Source organism: Balaenoptera borealis (genome assembly GCF_965194805.1).
Source record: "Balaenoptera borealis genome assembly, chromosome: 5".
In the NCBI taxonomy this organism is placed as follows: Eukaryota; Metazoa; Chordata; class Mammalia; order Artiodactyla; family Balaenopteridae; genus Balaenoptera; species Balaenoptera borealis.
The window spans coordinates 7,252,536-7,268,447 of record NC_138862.1 but is presented as its reverse complement, the minus strand read 5'-3'; the positions used below and the strand labels follow the sequence as shown (position 1 = coordinate 7,268,447).

General features: G+C 45.0%; 1 protein-coding gene across 7 annotated transcripts in view; it reads right to left on the bottom strand.

The window, feature by feature from the left end:
* ERG (ETS transcription factor ERG) overlaps positions 1 to 15,912 on the bottom strand; it is a 280,293-nt gene that overhangs the window by 57,804 nt on the left and 206,577 nt on the right. For all 7 annotated transcript variants that reach the window (XM_082393011.1, XM_082393012.1, XM_082393013.1 and 4 more), the window contains one exon: positions 4,899 to 5,116. In XM_082393011.1, the coding sequence (XP_082249137.1) occupies positions 4,899 to 5,116 (218 nt within the window). The remainder of the gene's footprint in view (positions 1 to 4,898; positions 5,117 to 15,912) is intronic.

Below are 15,912 nucleotides of genomic sequence, written 5' to 3'. Positions count from 1 at the left end.
ACATTGAGGAGCTGCACCCTGGTCCCTGGTGCTCGACCACGCTCACCTCTGCAGTGTCTCTGCCGCGAGCCCCTCCAGGGAGGATCCCTGTCTCCATGACCTGGGCCTCTGCCCCCTGACACCTTGGGCAGAGCTGGTACAGCCAGGTGACCATTCAAGGTCTCTAGAATGAAAGCAGAGTCAGTGCAGGTCCATGTTCCCTTTTATGGAACTGGAGCTGACACGTGTAAAGATCACGCAGCGAGCTGGCAAAATCTGCGGATCTGATCCCGGGCAGCCCTCTATCTGTCTGCTGACCTCTTCTAATCCTCTAGATGAAACGGGTCTTAGCTCTGCTGATGAATTTTGAGTTTTTCCTTCCTCCATGCCCCTTCAGGCAGCCCGTTATGTGCTGAAGGGCAGACTGTGCCTCACCACCCACCTGCAATATTCCACAAGGTCACAACCTGAAGGGCGGTCCTGGTGATCCATCAATCTGATGTGCGACACCCCCCAACACTTCCCATCCAGCCAGGCTGAGCCCCTTCAGGGACAGGGAACTAGCGACCCCAGGAAATGCTGATTTGGAAACCTGAAAGGAATGGCCCCACTAACCACTGACCAGCCGAGGGGCCAGAAGCACCAGGTGTGGTCAGTTTCCTGTGTCCACCTGGCCAGGCCACTGCACACAGTGACTTAATCCAATGCCAATCGAGGTGTTGGTCTGAAGGTATTTCATAGATGCGGTTAACATCTACCATCCATTGATGTTAAATAAAGGTGATTATCTTTGATAACGTGGGTGGGCCTCATCTCATCAACTGAAGGTCTAAAGAACAAAACCTGAGCTTCCCCTAAGGAAGAAGGAATTCTGCTTCAAGACTGTTGCATCTGAAATAGAGACACAGATGTAGAGAACAAATGTATGGACACCAAGGGGGGAAAGCGGTGGTGGTGGTGGTGGTGGTGGGATGAATTGGGCGATTGGGATTGACATGTATACACTAATACGTATAAAATAATAACTAATAAGAACCTGCTGTACAAAAAAATAAAATAAATTTGAAAAAACAAAACAAGACTGTTGCATCTACTCCTGCTTGAGTTTCCAGCCTGCTGGTGCACCCTACAGATCTCAGACTTGACAGCTTCCACAACTGTGTGAGCCAGTTCCTTACAGTAAATCTCTTCATCGTGCTTTCCATTGGTTTTGTTTCTCTGGAGAACCCTGACGGGCACACCAGACCAGCCCCACTGAGCTGGATCCAGCAGACACAGAGCTCGGAAAAGACGGGCAGAAGCCTCTTCTACAAAGAGGTTCAATACATGTCTGCCTCCTGTTTCCCCAGAACATTCCACAGTGGGGGGCAGGAGGGCACTCGGTGACCAGTTGACATCAGTTCCACAAGCTGTGCTGCTCCCCCCTTGCTCCACACCGGGCTTGCCATTTCCCATCAAGTTCCCAGGCAAATGCAGGCAGCCATGCCCCCCTCCCAGGCAGCGGCTGCTGGGCCAGCACCACCGGACATCCAGGAGCAAGACGAGGGCCACGACAAGGCTGACTTCCCTCAGTGGCCACCACCAAAACACATCCCAGGTTGCTCCCAAAGCTGGAACTGCCTGTAACGATCCTCTGAGGGGACCATTCTGAGCATCTCAGGATTCCACGAGGGCCTGAGAGTGGAAGCTACTGACGCTTCCATTGTCCCCTTGCAAGAAAACGGTCCAGTTTCTCCAAAAACGATTTCCTTTCCCAGGAAAGAGACCCTCAGCTGAGTCTGCAGCTTCGCACCTGCCTGACAGAGGAACGGCCAAGAAGCCTTCCAAGGTCAGCCGGCCGAGGAACGCGGGCGAAGCTTTCCAGGGGCCTGGTCCGTGTCTTTCTTGGGGACTTGAAGCCCCTAGGCCAGGCTCAGGGTCACCTCAAGTCCCCCCGCCCATCCCGAATCCCTGTGGTGACCACCTCGGGCTGGGAAGGCGGCCCCAGGGCTTGGCCAGGAGGGCAGGTGGACATCAGCTCCTGAAGGGAAGCACAGGCCAGCATTGAAGGAACCGGTGTTCACACTTCTCTCTTATTTATTTATTTATTCATTCATTTATTTGTTTGTTTGCTTACTTATTTATTCATGCATTTATTTAAATTCAGCGAGAAGGAGAGAAAGTTTTATTTCTGCAACGTTGTTCTCACCTCCTCACTCAGTCTCCTTTCTGAGGCTTGCTAAATCCAGACTGGCACTCCTGGAGCTGGCCCTGGGCCAGACTCCGCAAATAAGGGCCAGGGCACGGCTCGCTCTGCTAGCTGCCAGCTGGAAACCATCTCAGTGCCCTTTGCCTGAAGTACTTTTTCCCTCTCTCTCTAATTATTTCTCTTCCTCTCTCTCCATCTCTCTCATAATCTCTCCCTTGTACACACAATCTCCCTCTCTCCCTCCCTCTCTCTCACACAGACACACATGCACACACACACACACATATGCTGATGTATTTCCCATAGGTAGAAACTAGCCTTGGAAGAAGGACACTTCAGAAATCGATCTTGCTCTCGGTGCTCCCACCGTGACTACCCCGGCATGTATGGGATCACGTGACTCCATCAAAAAATAGAATCCATCAATGTTTACAGGGTTGGCTCCACAACTACCTTTTTTTTTTTTTTTAAGTATTTGTTTTTATTTATTTATTTATGGCTGTGTTGGGTCTTCTTTTCTGTGCGAGGGCTTTCTCCAGTTGCGGCAAGCGGGGGCCACTCTTCATCGCGGTGCGCGGGCCTCTCACCATCGCGGCGTCTCTCGTTGCGGAGCACAGGCTCCAGACGCGCAGGCTCAGTAGTTGTGGCTCACGGGCCTAGTTGCTTGGCGGCATGTGGGGTTTTCCCAGACCAGGGCTCGAACCCGTGTCCCCTGCATTGGCAGGCAGACTCTCAACGACTGCGCCACCAGGGAAGCCCCACAACTACCCTTTTATATAAACACGGCTGCCTTCTTCAGAACAGGATTAACCTGCATGCCTCCAAGTCTCAGAAATAGATACAGTGAAGAATGGTCAGTGGAACCATTCTATCAGATGGATAGGATTTACCTGTAACATATTTACATGTAATGAGGAACTGGCCGGGACTCTGGCATCCTGGACCCTATGATTGCCTTTTCTACCATGGTCCTTTCAGAAGTCTAGGAATTAGTCCCTTGATGAGGTCTAAGATGGGTCTGCCTTGGCTTGAATTCCCTTTAAAGGACCAGTGTCGTAGCAAATAGGCAACATCAGAATTATCATTCCCCCTTTCAAGAAGAAACTCGACGCACAGAAGTGAACTGACTTCTCAGGGCCCAGGGAAGTTCTGGCCCCTCCCATCCCCCTGTTTGGCACGTCCAGCCTCATGGTTGACATTCCCTCTGAGGGCTGTGACTTGGCACCTTCACGGACACCACACTAGAAGTTGATGCAATGGTTTCCAGCACTTATAAAACATGACACTTATAAAAAACATATTTCGCATTAAAATATATATGTAGCAAAAAGGGCCTATTATAGCTGCGACAGAGTGGGAAAAATGCACTGGGTGTGGAGTCAAACACCCTTGATTTGAATCCAAATTCTGAGTTGCTTTAAGTGCTGATTTGGGTTAGCCAGAAAATGCCTGAGTCTCAGTTTCCTCATCCATCAAATGGGGATAGCCTTCCTCACAGGGCTGCCTGGAGGACTGACAGGCCATCAGATGTAAAAGGGCTTTATACATAGTAAAGCACTAAAAATTCTGAGCTGTTCTTGTGACTCTGGGCAGATCATGCAAATTTAAATGAAATTACTCTTTCTTTGTCCTGAGATGTGATACGATTCTTTCTGAATATATATGGGGTATTATATCATAATTGAAATCAGCCTTACTCTTCAAAACTACATCCAATGAAATGCTTTTGTGGGCTTCCCTGGTGGCGCACTGGTTAAGAATCTGCCTGTCAGTGCAGGGGACATGAGTTCGAGCCCTGGTCCGGAAGATCTCACATGCCGTGGAGAAACTAAGCCCCGTGTGCCACAACTAATGAGCTTGCGCTCTAGAGCCCGCGAGCCACAACTACTGAGCCCGTGTGCCACAACTACTGAAGCCCGCGTGCCTAGAGCCCGTGCTCCACAGCAAGAGAAGCCACCACAATGAGAAGCCCGCGCACGGCAACGAAGAGTAGCCCCCGCTCGCAGCAACTAGAGAAAAGCCCATGCGCAGCAACGAAGACCCAATGCAGACAAAAATAAATAAAATAAATACATAAATTTAGAAAAAGAAAAAGAAATGCTTTTGAGTGCCAGGGATAATACATTCGATAATTTGCTAATACATTCTAGGTGACTGCAGCATTATCGTGACAGACTCAGGAGAGTTAATACTTACGGGTGACACTGGTGCTTGGTTTTAAGTGTAAGTAAAGATGAGAAGGAACAGCAAGCATTCAGAGAAGGTGACAGAGGAGGGAAGGTTGGGAGGCGGGGGGCTGGAGGACACAGGAAGTAGGTCCATTAGCAACGTCATATGGCTTGGACATATGCTACACTGCCTGGCCACTAGCTGACACTCTCCCTCCATGAAAACAGAAGACAGCTTTACTTTCCAGGCAATAAAAACCTCAGAGACGAATTCTGCCATATGTGGGCAAGGCCCCCTCCCACAAAGCCCTCACGTCTGGGAAATGGAATTGAACATGTCATCTTCAAAGCGAGTTCTCGGTAAATGTACTACTGGTTTTACGACCTCTGTCCTCCACGCAAACCACTGGAGAACACATTTTCTCAGCATTGCCCGGTGTTACCGTTCAATGCCCTCAGTTTCTGAAACCATCTCGGGGGAAGTGTGATCAATTTCCACTTTGCCTTTTCAAGGGGTGGGGAAACCAGAGGTGTGGGAGAGCGAGAGCCGGCGGCCTCCTTACCTGGAGCCGTTCACCTGGTTGGGGTTGCATTCCATCTTGATGGTGACCCTGGCTGGGGGTGGAGACAGCCAGTCCTGCTGAGGGACACGGGGGCTCATCTTGGATGTCTGTCCATAGTCGCTGGAGGAGGACGCGGTCATGTCCGTCTTGGCCAGGTGCGGCGTGCCGTATGCGCACTCAAACAATGACTGGTCCTCGCTCACGACAGATAACGCTTCCTGAACACCCAAAGAAACACACATTCAGGACGTTCCAAGGGACAGGCATGCTTCAAAAAGCTGCTAACTGTACAGTCATTTCTAACTGGGACCCCCTTTTTACGGTATCCATGTCCACCTTTCAGCAGGAAAAAGGAGCTGGCTTTCTTTCCCCTAGAGACGGTAAGAGTTGGAACTGGCCGACCTAGAAAAACTTTTGTGCAGGTCTCCGAACATCCCAGCCTTGACCACAGCCGTGCAGATAATACCCACTTTAATCTCAACTCAAGGAAGTTGAATTTCAAAGGTCTTAGAAGACATCCAGTTGCATGTGTCATTATTTGACAAATGCAATCTATAATTCAAGCAGACAGGGTACAGAATGGTCGTGAAGATTAAAAAGACATGTGACGGCTAACACCTAAGCATCTGGCAAAACTGCCACATTCCCAGGAGATTTTAAAGAAGAGCTACTTAGAAGAAGAGTGAGGGGGAAATGGAGCACCAAAGGACAAAGAGACAAAGATACGAATTTTTCCACTTCTAAGTTATTAGCTGAAATAGAGTTTCAAGTGGCGCTTCCATGATGGTGAACATCTGGATGATAAATGAACCAAAAAAAAAAAAGCTGTGAATTAGCCATAGGCCTCCAAATACAAGGATGTTTAAAATATCTAGATCACTGACTAGCTCTTTTTTTTTTTTCCTTACTTTCTATTCCTATCTTTGCTCATTTTGCATGATTTGGTGAGAAGAAATAGAAATGTGTCATTGTTGGAGCATTCTTCTGTGGTTTTAAGTCAAACAAGTGGTTAGCCTATGGCTAGGCTGACATTCTACAGCCAAATCAGCAAAGGCAAATTCGATTGGGAAATTTCAGCTACTTGAATGACGTATTGTGCAGCAACTACACAGAATAACTACGAGACCATCTAATTTTGCTTTCTATAACCAAACAGAAATCCATGTGGTAGTTCATGTTTATTTCAGTCCTTGGGCACCCTCGGTACTGCTATGCAGCTGGTGAGAAGCAAATGCTGTCTGGGTCACACATGTTTTTTAAATGGAAACTTTGGAGCCAGTGGGGACTGTGGAGACCTGCTTGTCCAAACTCCTCATCCCCCAAACGGGAAAATCTGAGACCCAGAAAGGTCGAGACCTCACCTTGAGGTGAGCTGCCCAAGGTCAAGCAGGGAATTAGTGAGGACATTGGTGAGTGTTTTATCTTCTGCTCTCTCCTATGCCCACAGTCTAGGATGCCCTTCTTATATTCCTTGGTTTCCGATAACTGTCTACATTAGCACTCCTTTCTTATTCTTTGAATTGATACTTAAATAAGTAAGGGTGCTCCCCCACCCCCGTTAATAATAGAGCCTTATGAAGCAGCCTTTCTAAGACAGAAGCCCCCCCTCCTTACGCAGAAGTGTCCGAATCTTTAGGGAACACATGCAATTTCACAAAGCACCCCCCAATCCAGTGTGTCCTCTCCCGCTCCATCCCCCACCTACCCAGGGACCAACTTCTTCATCGGTCCCCCGAGTACATGAACTTCACTGCCAGGCACACTGTGTTATGAACCAGTGAGCAGGGAGAATCAAAAGGAACAAACTCAATGCTCTGCCTCTCAGAGTGGAGGCCAGGTGTCTGTGCATGGATAACCACCCCCCCAACCCCGCCACCACCCACCGCCACGGCATCTCTAAGACGTGGGTTTAAAAGTCAAATCGGGGCTTCCCTGGTGGCGCAGTGGTTGAGAATCTGCCTGCTAATGCAGGGGACACGGGTTCGAGCCCTGGTCTGGGAAGATCCCACATGCCACGGAGCAGCTGGGCCCGTGAGCCACAACTACTGAGCCTGCGCATCTGGAGCCTGTGCCCCGCAACGGGAGGGGCCGCGATAGTGAAAGGCCCGCGCACCGCGATGAAGAGTGGCCCCCGCTTGCCGCAACTAGAGAAAGCCCTCGCACGAACTGAAGACCCAACACAGCCAAAAATAAATAAATAAATAAACTAGCTATAAAATTAAAAAAAAAAAAAAAAAGTCAAATCGGCACCATGGACTTAGTGCCGTCCTGCTAATTAATAAAGGCAGAATTATAGCTTCTTCAATAAATTGTGCAAGACAGGGTCTCCTTTCCCATCGCAGTACTGGATGGAATGGTTTTACGCACTCAGAGCAAAAAACAAGGCTCCGCTCTCCCGCCGGGTCTTGCAGACTCCACCAAGCCTTGGAGGGGAATGCCATTCTATGTAATGTCAGCGTTGGCTCACCGGTGAAGAGAAACATGAATAAATGCGCGATGTGTATCAGAAATTGGCAGAAACAGGTTAGATATAAGGTGCAGGCTCACCTTTAAATCACAAATGAGAAAGAAAATGGCTTTCACAACAAAAAGAGTAACAATGTTAAAATATGAGTATCTCCCCAAGATAAAGTAGGATATTCTCACAAACACAACCAATGACCAAATAAATGTAGCGTAAGATTTAAAAACTGGACCAAAATACTAGAACTGAAACAAGGCTTCAGTGTGTGCTTGGAGGGGGAGGAACCCCTTCTCACATCTGGCAAAGCATTTTTTCACCACATGGTTTTCTAAAGAAAGAAATCAAAGTTAATTGAGATCGATTTAGGAAAAAAATAAATCTACAAAAGCTAGAGATAAGGGGGGGACACACATCTTTTCTCCGTATCTTAAAATTCTCCTCCAAGTTAGTACTGCATAAAAATGAGAAAGGCCATATACTTCAGAATATCAAAAGTTGCTTTTGTTCGCTAGAGGGGAAGCAGTCTAAAAACGAGGAGGCTTCAGGATAAACGTTTCATTTCCAAAGGGGTGAAACACAGTCCATATTCTGGAAAGACAGCGCATGCCCCAAAGTGATGCTAATTAAACCAAGGCAGGCAAGCACCTAGGGTTAAGTACAAGTCAGGAAAAGGAAACAAACAAATAAATAAATATCTCACACACACACATGCTAACTTAGCACATCTGAAGAATGGAGGAGTAAAAAGAAGCTGAAGGGTGGTCTTCAGAGACTGCTTCAAACAAAGATGACCACGAAAATTAACTGCTGTTCTTTAGAAGCAAACAAATGCTATGTACCAACAGCATGCCTTTGTTCACCCATTTGGCTTTGTATGTTACACGTAGGTTTCATCATCCCTTTGGTTGCAGTATGAATGACAGAGGCTGATGCACAGGATTCTCCCGCCCCAGCAGCCCTGGGACTTCAAAGCAGGGAAAGGATCTAACCTAGTAGGATTAAAACCAGAATGGATCGTTACACACAGGCTGGTAACCAGGAACACGTGAGTCCCTCAACTGCAGCTCTGCAAGTGACTCTTCCTGGCCTCGACGGATGCTGTCCCGGCTTCCCTGCCGTCTGGCTTCCCTCCTTGTCTGTGGCCATCTCACCTACCTACCTGCCTACCTGCCAAAGCTGTCGGCAGATGCCTTAGTTAACACGTGTGGCTTATTCCCTCAGCACCTTCGGCCAGCCGCGGGGACTTGCGAACTGCTTTGGCTGCTTTATGACAGAGAATTCAAAAAAAAAGTCCAAACCTGGCAGAAATGTGGCATAATTAATTAATATGCCTGCCTCTGTGTTACTATAAAAAGACATGAACTTTAGATTGGTGTGTGCTTGTGTGCAGGGTGTTTTTTTCTGTAGCTCCAGGAAAGCTGGGATATTCTGATGTGCCCAGTGTCAGGCTACCAATGCCATTTTTCATGAACTTGTGAGAAATGCATAAATTCTAAGCGAACTGCCCCCAAACCAAAGGGACCGTCGTGTTAGTATACAATGTTTATTATTTCATTTGAATACTGAATGCACCAATAACATGTGAGGACCACTCCTTCGGATTTTGCTCATCACAGCTGACTGACAGTTCTAGAAAGTGAAGAGAACTCAACTAGATTATATTTCACACGTGAGACTAAAATACGATTCTATTTTTAAGTAACTAGATTTGGGTACAACAAAGGTTCCAAAATGCTTAGATTTTTAAAAAAATTAAAAGTCGAATGCACTTTTAAGCATACTGACATCTCCAGCAAATGATTTCAGAGAGCCTAAAACAGATGAATTTTTTTTTTCTGTAACAGATGAATAGTTTGAGAGGCTCCTATGTTTCCAGCAAAAGAATTATAAAATAAGGGTCTGGGCTCAATTTTGCTCTTAACTCTTGATCCCCATGGTTCATAAAAACACTGAAATGTCAATCCAGAGAACCCAACATACTTAAATTTTCATGAAAATCTGGGCGTGGTAAAATGTTGAAACTAAGAAAGTCTTAAAGAATGATCGGCTCTCTTCCACAGCTGGAGCCAGTGAAGCATACAGAGGGAAATGATCCTTACGTTGTTTTCAAAAATCCAGAGGACGGCCAGAACTAGGTGTCCAGAGAACAGGATTCCCAAATTGACCCTCAGTTTCCTCAAGTCTTAGGTGCCTCAAATAGTTATGAAAAACAAATGGAAAAACTAAGTGGAACAAGCATGTTAAGATTATGGTCATGCTTTAGAAAAAAAATTCTTATAGAAGTCTTTGGTATCACAATACACTTTAGGAAGCCAAGGTCATCTTAAATCAATAGTCTGCCTTCCCCCCCCCCCCCACATGTAACCAATCAGAATCTGGAAACATCACATAACTGCTTACACTGCGATGAATAAGACATCTTTTAGCCACATTCTCTTGACTCATAAACAGCTGATCCATCACATAATAAACCAGGTTATCTGGGTAAGCGCTTCATATGCAGTATCCCTTTAAATCTCATGACACTGATTTTAAGATACACCTTTTTTCACGTTTTACGAGCGCTGAAACCTGGATGCATCTCACCATCGATGGCATGTCATGGGTTACTGGCAGCATTTCTTCTCCTTCGATGGCCGGTAAAATAATGGTTCGTTTTATCATCAGTGACATCTTAATTTTATGAAATACAGTCCTGACAATAGTCTTATAAGGTCAGGTGTCATTCCTGCTCACAGGTGAGAAAGCAGGATTGGGAAGAAGAGTAATGTCAACATGAGGACAAGGTAGCAGCAGCGTTCGTGTCGGGGAGTGGAATCACTCCCTGAGGCTGTACACTCGCCACTCTGGGTGTGACGCGGAGAAAGAACAGATTGGGCTGATGGAGGTCAGATGCACAGTGCTTCACCGCCTTGTCAGAGCTGTGGAAAGAGCAGAGCTGACAGCGCAGGTAAGAGATGGAACCACCTAGAAAGAGAGAGGCTGGTGGAGGGAAGAGGTGGGAGAAGGCTGAGGGGATAAATGCCCAGAATCTCAGGACTTCGATGGAATTAAAGGATCAGGAGAGTAAGTGGAAAGCCTGTTGGAAACTAGGAGGGAAATTTCTAAGTACAACACGCTCTCTTATGAGGCTAAAAGCTATGCAGCAATAGGTCCCAGATACATTTAATTAGTCTTTCTTACTTAATAGTTTAAATCAACAAACCTGTTCTTTTCATTGGTTAATCAGATAATTCAGACCCAAACTGATGGCCGTGTATTGGGGTGTGCTCATTGCAGGTGGTTGCCTGGCTTCTCAATCAATACTGCAAGGGAAGAATAGGGCAGGTAGGAACACCATTTATAAATATGTTAGAGCCAGTGCACGTGGTGGCCTTCAATGGATGTCTGCAGACCTAATGATACTGGAAAACTATTTATTAGGCTGTCTCAAGCCCAGCTGTTTATAGCTTCTCTTCAAGGCAGAGTGCATGCAGTAGATGCTTCTGGAAAGTCTACTCCTAATCACATTTAGAGGAGAAAAAGCAACACAAATAGAATAGACAATGTCTCTAGGAAAGACCTCCAGTCCATGTGCCCAACAAAAGGCCAATCCTTCCAGAATTTTATTCTCAACGTGTATATTTTTGCATTCGAATATTGCCAACATCTCATGGGACGAGAAACTTCCTCTGACCGGTATCTTTTAATTACCACACAAAAAAAGCCAAACATTGTGAGTTAAAAGATGCCTTGTCAGGCTGAGTGGGAATCATTTTGCCCCGTCTTGATATTATTTTCTTTCCTTAATTCTTCAGTGGAGGAAACATTAAAATCATATATTAAATGCAGCATCTAGCTTTGTGCTCACGTTTTTCTCATTTAACACATTGCTATTTTAGTCCTTCAAAAATATAAAAATCTTGGATTAACCTCAAAGGAAAAATGTATGTAGTCAAATGAAGTCCATCTAAAGAGAGTGTTTCCCCAATGTGGTATCGCTTCAGTATCAAACACGTTTACAACTGCAGTACCATCCCAGCGCTAAGAGAATGAAACCCAGGACTGGTGCAGAGACACAGACATACAAATATATTCATATACATGCATACACATACATATTCATACACACATATATGCATGTTCACACACACACACATATACATACATATACATAGTCATACACACATACGTGAATTTCCATATACATGCCTATACATACATACACACTTAAATATATTCATATACATATATTCACACACATACATGCATATTCATATGTACATGCACATACATATGTACATACACGCATACATAAACATAGACACATGTATTCATATTCATACACACATGCATATTCATATACATACACAGACACATATAGTCATACACATATTCATACACACATATTCAAATATACACATACACACATACATATTTGTACACACATGCATATTCATATACACACACATTTACATACACATACATATTCATACACACATACATGTATATTCATATACACACATACATATATGTGCATATTTACATACACACACATACCTATTCATATAGACATTTACATACACACATAATACACATATATATATCCATCTATCTCTCTATCCTTACTATCTTTGCTCATCGAGCACTTTAGAGGACCTGTACACAGTCCTTATTGGTCAGCAGACCCCCTAGGGAAGATGTTGCCTAAATGATGTAGAAAACCAGGATTCTTCCCTTTTTGCCTTGATTTGTTTCTTTCTCAAACTCGAAGGTGCTTTTCCTCCCCTCAGCAAATCCCTTCAAGAAAAGACTGATCTGGAAACCAGTCTCCTTATGACCTTCAGACGAATTTCCCTGCTCTGAACTCACCGGATTTCTCCTTGGCTCTGAGCAGCGTAGCCAGTCCTGGGAATTCTCTTGCTCACATACTTCTCCCCCAACTGCTGCCTTTATGAAGATATGAGCATTTCCAGGGCAGGATCCTGTGTGTGTGTGTGTGTGTGTGTGTGTGTGTGTGTGTGTGTGTGTGTGTGTCCCTAGCATCCAAATAGCTTCTTAACATCACATTTTGTTGATGCTCCTATTAACCATAGAACTAAGTCATGAAATTATATGAAAGCCCCATCATAATGCTATAGGTCCAAAAACTTTTTTCACATCAGAACAAAGGAAAATATACTTGTGAAATGAAGTGTGCAGCCAGTGACCAGGAGTTTGGAAGCTAATCGCCCTGGCACTATATCCTCAGTCATATGATCCTGGAGCACATTATTGCAGGGTTTTACCTGAAATCTACGTAGGCTTGAACTAGGGACTCTGTGTAGTTAGGCAACATATGAAATAAATAAGACTTACTAGAAAATGAACATTAGCAAAGCAAGGAGAGAAGCATTCAATGGCTAAGCGCAAATCCTAGAACTCTTGCGGAGATTGGAGCATTGTAGAAAAATGTCAAGGAGAGAATAGTTAGGTTCCACATAAGGAGAACTAGATTTAAATGAACCTCAAAAAATTAGAAACTCAACAAACATAATTTTAAAACAACCCTTCTGTTTACTTTCTCAGTTCTATGCAGATGCTCTTTGAAACATTTGAAAGGAGGGTGAGATAGGAATATTCAGCCTGGCAATCAGAGGGTACAAGGGTTCAGGCATGCAAGATGAGTTAAGTCCCTGGGTTCTATAGCACAGCATCCTGCTATAGTTAACAATTCTGTATCATATACTCACAAATTTGCTAAGAGAGTAGATCTTATGTTAAGTGTTCTTATCACAAAAAATATATAAAATAAAGAGGGGAGGAGGAAGCTTTCGTAGGTGATGGATATGTTTATGGCATTGATTGTGGTGATGGTTTCATATGTAGATACTTATCTCCAAACTCATTAAGTTATAAACATTAAATACTGTACAGCTTTTTAGTATGTCAATCAAGCCTCAGTAAAGTCATTTTTGAAAAAACAAAAGAAACAATGTATAAGTGATGTTAATAGCTTCTTTGTTTTCCTACAAAGAAACACATTTTCCCCCCATAGGCTTCTTTCCTTCTTTAGAGATGAATAAAAAAGTGTAAAAACATGTGTGGAAACATCCTGTTTGTGTGTTTTAAGTCGGAATGAGTGCAAAGAATGCAGTCACTACCCCCTTCAGATCCTTCTGCACCCTCTTGGTTTTGTGGGGGGCGGATTCTACTCCTGACTTTCCATACTTGTTCGTGTTTTTCTAATCACTGCCATCACGTGACACTCAGAGAATATTCATCAAAAGCCTTCATCTTATTTGTATCTCATTTGAAATAATTCATTTGAGATGAAAAGATGATCTGCTTTTCACTTTGATCACCAAATTTAGGATAAACAATGGAGATGCACCAAAATGTCGGAGACAGCACGGTAGAGCATGGTGGCACTGGATTGGGGCTCCAAAGACCTGAGGTGGAAGCTGCCCTTGGTCACTGGGTCACCCTGGGACTTCCACAACCCCACTCTGCTCCAAATTTAGTCCCACATGAGCTGCTGAGGGCTTGTTACAGATGCAGAGTCTGCGTGTCTGCAGCCCTGCTGAATCAGAATCCATTTCATAACATCATCCCCAGGTGAACCTGGCACACTCGCATATTCAAGTTTAAGTCCTGCTGCCTCATCCTTGCTTGAGTCTCAATTTCTTCAACTATGAAGGTGATGTTGATAACAGCTGCCCCAATCCCAACCAGGGCTCCCCATGGGCCAAATGAGCTAGTGTATGTAAAAGGTTTTATAAGCCTTAATGTTGCATTTCAACTATTATCCCATCCTAGAAAGTTGATGTGACTGACCCAAGTTCTCCACGTGGTTCAAGACAATGGTTTGGACTATCCATTTCAAGTCCTATTCTTCTAACAAGCCATATGCCAGGAAAAGTACATCGTCTCTTGTATGCCATTAGTCACTCATTCTTTGTTAAGTACTAAATTTAAAAGTCAGATATCTTTATCTAACATGGGGAGAAAGATGAGCTGGCATCTTTGCTTTTATTGTCGAGAGCATTTAGTCCAACATGATTTAGCCTTTATGGCGCCCAGTCCAGTTTGTACGTGGGTTTTTGGTTGCAATTCTACATTAGTTTTGTTGGATGTCAATTAAATGTAAGTTTTGTGTGGGAAGGGATCTGGATTCCCTGTTGAAAACTGTGACCTCAACAGCTGGTACGTTCCCTGGCATGCTGTTGTTCTCTATAAAATGAGTGGATGAATGGATGAATAGATGAAGGGATGAATGGATGAATGAATACACCACGTTCTCATAACACAATTCCCATTCATTTCCCTAAAACTGCACACGGCACACAGCTGATGTTCCTCAAACCCCCCAAAAAAGTCTTCTCTTCCAGGATGTGGGATCCATGATGCTTTTCATCTTAACTTTCCCTAAAACCTCATGAGATTTTTAACAAACTTGGACAAGGAAGTGATTCTATGACAGTCTTGCTAAGAAGCTCACGGAACTCTTTTACTCTTCTGATTTCTGAAGCTCACTCGCCCAGGTTGGGCTGCAAGTGATTCAGGTTCCAAGAGGCACAGAGGACCCTCAGAAGGGCACCGCCACACCCACAGGGTGACAAAGTCATTAGCAGTTTTCCGCTATTGGAACAGCCCTCTCTAAACCCCAAGGGAGAGATGGCACATCATACCACTCACCTCCAGGAGCTCCATGAAAACAGGCAGCTCTATGCTTGGTCTTTTCAAAACATACATTCAGACGCTAAAAATACAGTGCACTGCACATCTGGAATGTGTCTCACCCATGAATCTCTGACACATGGATTCATTGTTTTCGAGAAAATTCCAAGAATTTTATTCATGAGAAAATTTTGGCACAATGGGAAACGCTGGCAAGCAGAAGATAGCAGCAGCAGATGTGCTGGCCTCCGCCCCCAGGCCTGCGGCTGGTTCAGCCCGTTTGCATCAGGTACCTATCTCGTGCCTTCAAACTTCCAACTCAAACTTCCCCATAAAAGAGGGAGGCCTTAAGTTTATTAAGTGACGCGGTTCCCCCCACGTGGGTGCACAGTACCAGACGCGCTCTGCAAGTGTCGGGCTGGGCACGTGGGAATTTAAAAGGAGCAACAGGAACGCAGGGTCACTGGTGTGAGATGCAGCTGCTCCCTGTGCCTCGTGTCCTACAGCCACGGCCTCCTCATCTGTTAAATGAGGGTCTGGTCTCCTGATGTTTCCTGAGGTCCCTCCTTGCATCAAGATGAAATCTATTGTATTTAACTAGTGACATTCTCTTCCTGCCGGGGCCAAACCACAGGCCCCACCTTCTCCATCTTTGAGCAGCTATGTGCCTAAGGGGAAAACCTATCACCTGGGGAGCTGCCGAAAGTTCCTACGAGTTCAGGTTCAAAGTGAACTGTGGGCTCTTTCCAGGCTGCCCTGGGTTTTAATTTCCTCTGGATAACTTCTTCCACGCTCGTGGCGGGAGGGCAGTCAAGACTCTGAGAGCTCATTTCATGTCTTCAACTGCCATTAGGACCTAATCTCCTGCACCGGAACTCTGGGTCTGTTCAGAAAATACATCAGCAACAATAA